The sequence below is a fragment of the Triticum urartu genome, chromosome 5 (genome assembly GCF_003073215.2).
Source record: "Triticum urartu cultivar G1812 chromosome 5, Tu2.1, whole genome shotgun sequence".
NCBI classification, from domain to species: Eukaryota; Viridiplantae; Streptophyta; class Magnoliopsida; order Poales; family Poaceae; genus Triticum; species Triticum urartu.
Window position 1 is genome coordinate 457,224,902 of NC_053026.1, and position 10,566 is coordinate 457,235,467.

A 10,566-nucleotide genomic window follows, 5' to 3' on the forward strand; every position below is an offset into this window, starting at 1 on the left:
CTTGCACAAGCAAACCGTTGGTCACAGTAACAAATCGTGGTGCCGGTTGAAGCTTTTCTGAAGTCGATTGAAGCTTTTCTGAAGTCGATTGAAGCTTTTCTGCCGCGGCTTGCGCTGGTCACAACAACAAATCGCGCTGCCGGTTGAGCTTTTTTCCAGCCGGTTGAAGATTTTCTGTCACAACTTGCACAAACAGAAGTGTTGGTCACAGTAACAAATCGCGGCGCCGGTTGAAGCTTTTCTGAAGTCGACTGAAGCTTTTCTATCGCGGCTTGCGCTAGTCACAACAACAAATCGCGCTGCCGGTTGAGCTTTTTTTCAGCCGGTTGAAGATTTTCTGTCACAACTTGCACAAACAGAAGTGTTGGTCGCAACAACAAAATTGCCCTGTCAGTTGAAGCTTTTCTATCGGTTGGTTGAAGCTACCGACGATGTCGGTGTATCATCTGCAGAGGTGTGTTCTATCCCCCCGTGTCCGTCGTCTCCAGCGCCAGTAAGTGTCGATTGCAACACGCTCGTGTCTGGGGACCCAAAAACCTAATCCCGACCTGGCCCGAAACAAATAAGAAGTGCACTTTTCCCATTAAATAACCTTCTTTTAATCATTTTGGGGAATATAAATAATATAGCATAGCTATATACCTATCAAGACCCTATTTTTGACTTATTTTAGACTTTTAATTTGGGCCAAATCTGGAGACTGAGCACGGCCCAACCATTGGTCTTCGCGTTTGGGCTGCCAGGTCGGGCTGATTATGCCCAGGTCTTACTTTGGTTGTGTACATCCTAACTATGCAGTCAGCCCTTTTGAGTTAATAAAATTCACCTTTTATCATAGAAAAATTCTAAAGGCTTGGTTTCACACAACCAAAAACCGAAAAGAACTCATCACATCAGAGCCCTCTACTCAGTTGAGAACAAGAAGGGTCAGAAATTAGTTAGCTTGAGGCTAAGTTTGTGACTGTTGAACTATTAGATTATCTTGCAATTTGATGTGAAAAATAGCTACAAAAAGGCTATGTATGTGATTGCTAAACTATGGAATATGTTTTATTAATTTGGTGAGGAAAAACAGTTGTGAAATATGCGAAAGTAAGTTATTCCAAACACTTAAATAGGCAAAAAATAATTCAGTGAATGGATACCGAACTATAAAAATCTACGGCGATGCCACGCTACTCTGTTCTCTAACAGCATGACATAATTTGACAGCTATTGGGAGGCATGCAAGATGCAAGTGAGCAACTTTGGAAGATGCTGAATACACATAAATGATATAATCATTGTTGAATAATTATTTCTCAGTTTATGTGAAAACAAGTTCATCGTTCGGTGGATTGCTTTGCTCACAAAGCTTTTTTGAGTCTAAATGCAATGCGAATTCTCACAAGTTTGCCGATGTTTATGTTGTCTTTTTTTGAAATACCCAAAAGAGGTATTAAAGAGACTTGATCTCTACCGGTCTAGGTTCTTCTGGCAGTGTGATGAGCACACACGGAAGTGTCGACTGGCAAAATGGGATATCTTGTGTAGACCTAAGGACCAAGGCGGATTGGGCATTGAAAACTTGAAAATCAAAAATAGGTGCTTGCTTAGCAAATGGCTATTCAAGTTACAAAATGAGGAAGGGGTCTGACAAGAGCTCCTCCACAATAAATACTTATATTCGAAGACCTTATCCCAGGTGGAAGCCAAACCAACCGACTCTCCATTTTGGAAGGGCTTGATGAAGGTCAAGTCTTCTTTCTTTATGAGAGGTTCATTTAAAGTTGGTAATGGTCAATCCACTAGTTTCTGGGAAGATACCTGGCTAGGGGACAATCCGCTTGCGGTTCAGTACTCATCTTTGTATAATACTGTGCGTAAAAAGATGATACAGTTCAATCAGTCCTTGGTTCAACACCTCTGAACATCCAATTCAGGAGGGCCTTGATTGGCGATAAATGGATGGCGTGGCTCCATTTAGTTCGTAGGTTGATGTTGGTCAACCTATCTCATGCGCCTGACGTCTTTAGATGGAGACTAAATATCAATGGGGTGTTTACTGTCAAGTCTATGTATGAAGATCTTATTAACACGGGGCATGTGTTCCGTAGAAAGCATATATGGAAAATCAAAGTACCTGTAAAGATTAAAAATTTTATGTGGTTTGTTCGTAGGGAGGTGATCCTCACCAAAGATAATTTGACTAAACGAAATTGGAATGGATGTAAGAAGTGTTGTTTTTGTGATAAGGATGAAACAATTCAACATCTTTTTATTTCCTGCCCTTTCGCGACTTTGATTTGGCGCACGGTTCATGTTGCATATAATTTGCCACCAACAAGTATCCCAAATTTGTTTGGAACTGGTTGGTTGGTATCAACAAAATACTTAAGGGTCATATCCGTGTAGGGGTTTGTGCCTTACTTTGGGTAATTTGGAATTGCCGGAATGACTGTGTTTTTAATAGGTCCCCCTCTATTAACTTTTTGCAGGTTATATTCAGAGCCACCGCATCGATCCGTATATGGTCATCACTTTAGCGTGGGGACGTTGGGGGGCTCATGGCCTTTGGGTGCAACCGTCTGGAGATGGTTTCACAGGCATTATTCAACCGGTTTGGCTGGCATGTCACTAATAGATTATGTGGTTAAGTCATGTAATCTTTTGTTTGTACCCACTATTTGTGGTGTTTTCTTTTTCTTTTTGCCGTTTTAGTTGATACTATATACTCCCTCCGTCCGAAAATATTTGTCATCAAGATGAATAAAAAGGGATGTATCTAGATACATCCCTTTTTATTCATCTTGATGACAAATATTTTCGGACGGAGGGAGTACGTTTTAGACCTATTTATTTCCTTTTAATAAAATTGGATGTGTGCATCATGATAATGCAGAGGCCGGGGTCTTTCCTCTTTTCGAAAGAAAAAAGAAAAGAAAAAAGAAAAAGAAAAAATGCAATGCGAATTGATTTATTTATTTGTTTTGCTTGGTTTGTTTATTTATTTATTTTGACTCACGAATTGATTTCATTTTTATTTTGACCCGGGAACTGAATTTTTGTAACACTCGAGATCACCAACTTATTTTTCAAATAAATCTCAATGAGCGTTCTTTTCTAACTACTCCGTCCGTTCCGAATTACTTGTCGCAGGTATGGATGTATCTAGATGTATTTTAGTTCTAAATACATCTATTTTTGCGACGAGTAATTTGGAACGGAGGGAGTAGGTACGGAGCCCAGCTTTTTAGACAAGGTCACAGGGACTTCCACGCCAATATAAGCAATGGTCAATTTAGTCATTCGTGACCAGCTCAACTCTAGTGTTCTGCTGTGGACTTCAGCGTGGTATTTTTTCAGAAAAAAAAGTTTCTGAAAGAAGAAGTCCAGAGAGGAGAGCTGCCGGTCTCCCTATGCTGGTTGCAGCATCTATATATGGCGCGCCATATTCTGTTCTATCACCTGCAGCAAGCTCATCCACCAATCTACAAACCTAAAATCCCACTTCAGAAGCAAACCAATCCCAGACAAGAGCTCAAATGGCGTCCCAGCTGGTCGAGAGCCACCTCACCGGTGCCGAGATCGTCAAGGGGGACGACGTCTGCAAGAAGAGGTCCGTCGAGCTCCTCGAGGAGCTAAGCCTCCCAAAAGGCCTCTTTCCACTGAGCGACATCGAGGAGGTCGCGTACAACCGCGAGAGCGGGTTCGTGTGGATGCTTCAGAAGAAGAAGAACGAGCACACCTTCAAGAAAATCAAGCAGACCGTCTCCTACGCCACCGAGGTGACAGCTTTTGTTGAAAAGGGTAAGATCAAGAAGGTCACCGGGGTCAAGGTCAAGGAGCTGTTTCTGTGGCTCAGTTTGGTTGAGGTCTATGTCGATGAGTCCGCCAATGAAAAAGTCACCTTCAAGACTGGTACCGGCCTGTTTGACACCCATGACGCATCCGCATTCGCTCTCGGAGAATAGGGAGCTGGTAAAAAATGCCACAAAAATAAAGTCAGTGAATGGTTCGGCACTACACATGTTACGTAGAAGTATATGTTTCCGTTTTCATGTAATCTATAGATTATTGCACGAATATTGCTCCCTTTCACTTATAAGCGTTCACTGAAAGAATAATTGTACTTATACCCCCTCTTCTTTCCCACATCGATCACTCTTGACTTCCCACTGTTGCCCCCATCTTTGTGTGAGAGAGAACAAGGACCTTATCAACAAATAATTAAGCAAGGCTCTGAAATACAACTTGAACCATGACATGCACAAAAGAACTCAAATTTTGACCCTCTGTATCTGGATTTTCATGTTGATTTTAACATTGCATCATTGTGGATGTATGTTGTATCAATGTCTCGAACAAACAGAGCAGGAGCGAGAGTGGGATGGCGATATAGTGGAATAATTTCCTATTTTGTTGATTTTAATTTTCTCACTAATATCAGATCATCGGAGATTATTTTCATATTTGCGCCAATGGAAAACAGATGGCTAGTGTCCTTTGCATTTTTTCTTAGGCGCACATTTTTATGTGATAACAAGTTCTTCTCTCAGATGTAGTTTTGTATTAGAAGACCACTGAAAAAATGCAAACGAAAAAAAACAGGACAAAAGCACAAACCAAAGCAAACCTCAACTAGCCAAAACCTAAGAACCCCTACTGCTATGGCTGAGGCTGCATGATCATCATATTATTTCTCATTCTAAGTTTAGGGTTGCTAGAAATTAGTTAGTTTGAGGCTAAGTTTTCTGTTGTTAAATTATCTTATAATTTGATGTGAAAAATAGCTGTAAAATGACTAAGTTCGTGATTGCTAAACTATGGAATATGTTTTGTTAATTTGGTGAGGAAAAACAGCTGGGAAATATGCCAAAGTAAGTTATTCCAAACAGTTAAATAGGCAAAACATAATTCGGTGAATTGATATGGATGCCAAGCTACTCTGTTCTTTAATAGCAGAACCTAATTTGACAACTATTGGGAACGAATGCAAGATGCAGGTGAGGAACTTTGGGAGATCCTGAACATACATACATGATATGATCAGGCCAGTTAGACTGCTACATTGTTGAATAATTTCTCAGTTTATGTGAAAAACGTTCAGCGTTTGGTGGATTGCGTTGCTTACAAAGCTTGTTCGAGTCAAAGTATAATGGGAACTTTTTTTTACTCAGGAATTGAATTTTTGTACCACTCGAGATAAACAAGTTATGTTTCTTTTTAAGAATCTTGAATGAGTGACCCCGCAAAAAAAAAGAATCTTGAATGAGTGTTCTTTTCATACTTGGTACGGAGCCCGGCTTCTTAGACAAGATCACAGGCACTTCTACAACAATATAAGCCATGGTCAATTTAGTCATCCGTGACCAGCTAAACTCCAGTGTTCTGCTGTGGACTTCAGCGTTAAGGCATTTCAATGGTCAGATATGGCTGGACGTTTTTTTTCTTCAAGAAAAGAAGTATCTGAAAGAAGAAGTCCATAGAGGAGAGCTGCCGGTTTTCACTTCCAAGCCACTAAAGGTTGCAGCATCTATATAACCAACAAGCTGATCTGTCATCTGCCAATCCAGCAAACCAAAAGCCCCACTTCCGAAGCAAACCATTCCCGGACAAGACATTGCTCAAATGGCGTCCCAGCTGGTCGAGAGCCACCGCTCTGGCGCCGAGGTTGTCAAGGGGGACGACGTCTGCAGGAAGAGGTCCGTCGAGCTCCTCGAAGAGCTTGGCCTCCCAAAAGGCCTATTTCCAATGAGCGACATGGAGGAGGTCGGGTACAACCGCGAGAGCAGCTTCATGTGGATGCTTCAGAAGAAGAAGAACGAGCACACCTTCAAGAAGATCAAGCAGACGGTCTCCTATGCCCCCGAGGTGACCGCTTTCGTCAAGAAGGGCAAGATCAAGAAGGTCACCGGGGTCAAGGTCAAGGAGCTATTTCTGTGGCTCAGTTTGGTTGAGGTCTATGTCGAGAGTCCTCCGCTGAAAAAGTCACCTTCAGGACTGGTACCGACTGTCTGACACTCATGATGCATCCGCGTTCACTCTCGGAGAATAGGGAGCTGGTAAAAAATGCCACAAAAATAAAGTCAGCGAATGGTTCGACACTATACTCAAAGAAGTTCATGAAAATGGGTAAACATACACTATTCGAGTAATTAACATGTTATGCAGAAGTGTATGTTTCCATTTTCATGTAATCTATAGACTGTTGCACGAATGTTGCTCCCTTTCAGGTTGTAAGCGTTCTGCAATGAAATGAATCATCTATCCCACAACGATCACTTACAACTTCCCCCTAATGTCCCCATCTTCGTGCCAAGCCTTATCAACAATTTCTATTTTGTCAATTTTGATTTTCTCACTCTTAGGTTCAGGTTGATGCTAAAACAATTGTCTGCCCGTTGATTGCTTTCAGACATCATAAAACGCAAAGAACTTCTCGTGCTATGACCCCTGTTGCTGAACTGCTGAAATTTATTTCAGATAATCTGTAGATATAGCGACCATGCGGAAGTTGATTACCCAGACAACATGGTAGTAGCAAAAGTTGGTTCAGCGAACGGAATCATCATAAGCTGACCTGAGCACAAGAATACAACTTACAAGTCAAAACGACAGTATGACTAGCTCAAGGTGCAACTGAGACTATGCAGGCAGCAGTGCCAATGCTCATCCAGATTATATTGGATGTCACTTTGCATTGGACACCAGATTACAACTCTTAAGTAATACTAATAAATTAATTAAGAATAAGACATGTTAAACAAACTACATTATCAGGAGCTTATAGTGAAGGAATAAAAACAAAAGCAGCTTAATAAATAAATAAACAAGACCAGACATCAGGAACTTGCAAAAAACACAAGGTACGTAGCAAGACAATGTGGCAAATGGCCAAATATATTAACCGATATAGGTTATGAGTTTGCTCCTCTCACAATTTATCCGCAATTCGAACAATTGCCAAAATGTTACAGGTATCGTCGTAGCCCTCTTAGAAAAACCTAAAGAGACGGAGGTAGGATAAAGATATTAACTTCCTAAACTGGGTACACAAAAAAGTAGAAGAAACCTGATGCAGAACAAATCTACATCTTGGCCTCCTTGGGGTCCTGGTATTCAGCTTCTGGAGTCTGGTCGCCACCACCACTGCTGCCGCTGTCACCACCGGCAGCCCCGCCACCACCCTGCATGTGCTGTCCAATCTTTGAGACTGCCTTGTTCGCCGCCTCCAGCTTCTGCTTGATGGCGTCCAAATCATCGCCAGCCATTGCTGCTCTCAGATCAGAGGCAGCAGACTGGATCTCCGTGACAACTTCAGCAGGGACCTTGTCTTTGTACTCGCTGACGCTCTTCTCGATGCTGTAGATGGTGGTATCTGCAGAGTTCCTGAGGTCAATCAACGACTTCCTTTCCTGATCCCGCTGAGAATTCAGCTCGGCCTCCTTGACCATCTTCTCGATGTCACTGTCAGACAAGCCACCTGACGATTTGATGGTGATATCTTGCTCTTTGCCAGTGGACTTGTCCTTTGCTGACACCTTGACAATTCCATTGGCATCAATGTCAAAAGTGACCTCAATCTGTGGCATACCCCTTGGGGCTGGTGGAATGCCTTCAAGCTGGAATTCACCAAGAAGCTTGTTATCTGTAGCCATCTCCCTCTCACCCTGAAGCACCTTGATTCCAACCTGCGTCTGGTTATCTGCAGCAGTGGAGAAGGTCTGGCTCTTCTTGGTTGGAATTGTTGTGTTCCTGTTGATTAGCCTTGTGAAGATGCCTCCAAGAGTCTCAATACCAAGGGAAAGGGGCGTGACATCCAGCAGCAAGAGCTCCTTCACATCACCCCTCAAGATACCACCCTGAATGGCAGCTCCCATGGCAACAGCCTCATCAGGATTGACACCCTTGCTTGGGGACTTGCCGAATATCTGGGAAACAATATCCTGGACCTTTGGCACCCTTGTCATACCACCAACCAGTAGAACCTCATCAATCTCCTTTGCAGAAACACCAGCATCCTTGAGGCAGTTTGTGCATGGGATGCGAGTTCTCTCAATGAGGTTGCCCACAAGAGACTCAAACTTTGATCTGGTCAAGGTAATGTTGAAATGCTTCGCACCAGAGGCATCTGCTGTGATGAAGGGGAGATTGATTTCAGTCTGTGGAGTCGAGGAAAGCTCAACCTTCGCCTTCTCAGCAGCTTCCCTGAGCCTTTGCAGGGCCAACTTGTCCTTGCTCAGATCAATGTTGTCAGAGTTCTTATATTCACTAACCAGGTAGTTGAGCAATGTAGCATCGAAGTCCTCACCGCCAAGGAAAGTATCTCCATTGGTTGCCTTGACCTGAACAAGATACAAGCATTATGATCAGAACAAGATACCAGTACTATGATCAGAACACACGCTTTAAAAAACTATTTAGGATATGTAGTGGAGTCATCTGAAGAAAGGTGTTTACCTCAAAAACACCATTAGAAATCTCAAGGATTGATACATCAAATGTGCCACCACCCAAGTCAAATACAGCAATCAGGCCCTCCTTGTTGTTCATTCCATACGACAGAGCTGCGGCAGTGGGCTCATTGATAATCCTCATCACCTCCAACCCAGCAATCCTACCAGCATCCTTGGTGGCCTGACGCTGAGCATCATTGAAATAAGCTGGGACTGTAATAACAGCCTTGGAGACCGACTTGCCAAGGTAAGCCTCTGCAGTTTCCTTCATCTTGGTAAGAACAAAGGCACCAATCTGGCTTGGGGAGTATGACTTCCCAGCCATCTCCACCCAGGCATCACCATTTGTTCCCCTGACAATCTTGTAAGGCACCATATTCATTTCCTTCTGTGTTTGGGGGTCATCAAAAGCTCTACCAATCAGGCGCTTGGACCCACGAACTGTGTTCTCGGCATTTGTCACTGCCTGTCGACTGGCAGTGATGCCGATCAAGATCTCGCCTTTGCTGTTTGTGGCAACAATGGAGGGTGTTGTCCTCGCACCTTCAGCATTTTCAATCACCCGTGGTGTCTGTACAAACAAATTGATCAGTCTTACTAATAGTGTCACCAGTTCACAACCAATTAAAAGCATGTATATACTTCCTCCGTCACAGTTTAGAAGGCACAGTTAAATTTGCGTGCGTTTCCACAATAGACAAGGTTTAGGGCGCATTGCATTTATTTCTAGTAGCTAATTAGTACTCCTATATACTATTTCTATATGCATGCGTAGTGTGAAAGCTATTTTTTAGCCCATCTCACAACCAATAGATAACCACCTAGGTCCCAGAGAATTTCCAAGCGCGCCTTCTAAACCGTGACGGAGGGAGTACATCAAACTGCAACTTAACAACATTTTACTAGTACTGTCAATGATTCAATACCAATTGGAAGTATGGTCATCAAACTGAAACTTCACAGCATTTCAAGATATACTACTAGGTGCATCTGGATACAGCTATTGCCTTACAAATTCAAGAGATGCTAGTGCTGTTAAACTGTCTAATAATACAGAGAATATGGCAAATTTCATAGTCAGTGATTAGAGAACAAGATCACACCTTTCCTTCCATGACGGAGACACATGAGTTAGTCGTGCCCAAATCGATCCCGATGACATCGGCGGCGGCGGGCCTTGAGCTGCACAGGCACAGAATATACATCCATCTCAGTACCGAACAAGCAAGAAGCAGGACAGATACAAACAGCACACAGTAGACGATCTACACATCCAACATCGAGGATTACCTGAAAGCGCGGGCCACGGCTCCGAGCCTGGAGAGCAGGGGAGACGTCGCGTGATGATGCTGATGTGTCCTGGGAGCCTGGTCAGATCACACCAGCGGAGCACAAAGACGCATCAGATCAACATCACAGCACGAATAATGAACCCCTAAATCCGCGCGCCGATCCAAGAAGAGACCAGCGCCCGGCCGCGGAACAAGAGAAAATGCAAGCACATGGAGATGGGGAGAGGGGGGGGAGGGGGGTGGCACCTGAGCGATGGCGCGCGTGGCGAGGGCGTGGCCGGACCTGGCCAGCCGCGAGGCGAGGAGAGATCCGATGGCCATGGCTGGCGCTCGAGCTTGGGTCGTCGGCTCCCGGCGGCGGCGGCGGCGAGTCGGGGGACGGAGAAAAGGGGCAGAGGTGAGATCCGAAAAACCCTAGCGTGAGGCGGCCTCTGCTCTTAAACCCCTGGCGGCCCGCCGCACCGGCTTGGGGAAGGGGAAAGAAATGGGGGGCGAGGGCATTCCCGTCATTCTTTTTCCTGATGGGTGTGTGGCTGGCGGTGGGCCCGGGGTGGCGGGCCGGAAGATTCCAGACGGCTCGAGCGGCCTCGCCCCCGTCCGTTCGTTCGGGGTTCGGTCGTTTGGGTGGCGGAGAACGTTTCTTTTTGCGGAAGGAATTTGTTTTCTTTACATCTTTCTCGACGTGGCAAAAAGTCAAATGCAAAGCTGGTCTGGAATAAATGCGGCATGGAAAAGTATGGGGATTTTGCTTTCTTGGACGATAATGCAACAACACTGTCCGGCATGGCGTGACCAAAGGGTTCGTGCCTACTAATTTTCGCACCGTTTCTCTAGAC

The 10,566-nt window shown here is 44.2% G+C and overlaps 2 protein-coding genes and 1 pseudogene across 2 annotated transcripts; 2 read left to right on the forward strand and 1 right to left on the reverse strand.

The window, feature by feature from the left end:
- Nucleotides 1-3,252: 3,252 nt before the first annotated feature.
- On the forward strand, nt 3,253-4,134 carry LOC125556271. Its single transcript, XM_048719040.1, has one exon. It carries the CDS (start codon nt 3,525-3,527, stop codon nt 3,951-3,953), a length of 429 nt encoding a protein of 142 aa, XP_048574997.1. The 5' UTR covers nt 3,253-3,524; the 3' UTR covers nt 3,954-4,134.
- Nucleotides 4,135-5,061: 927 nt separating this feature from the next.
- Nucleotides 5,062-6,494, forward strand: LOC125509798 (annotated as a pseudogene).
- A 359-nt stretch (nt 6,495-6,853) lies between these two features.
- LOC125509797 (heat shock 70 kDa protein, mitochondrial-like) lies at nt 6,854-10,196 on the reverse strand. Its single transcript, XM_048674827.1, has 5 exons — nt 9,977-10,196; nt 9,729-9,805; nt 9,542-9,620; nt 8,443-9,009; nt 6,854-8,327 (listed from the first exon to the last, which is right to left on the reverse strand). Exons 1-5 carry the CDS (start codon nt 10,049-10,051, stop codon nt 7,071-7,073), a joined length of 2,055 nt encoding a protein of 684 aa, XP_048530784.1. The 5' UTR covers nt 10,052-10,196; the 3' UTR covers nt 6,854-7,070.
- Nucleotides 10,197-10,566: the final 370 nt, after the last annotated feature.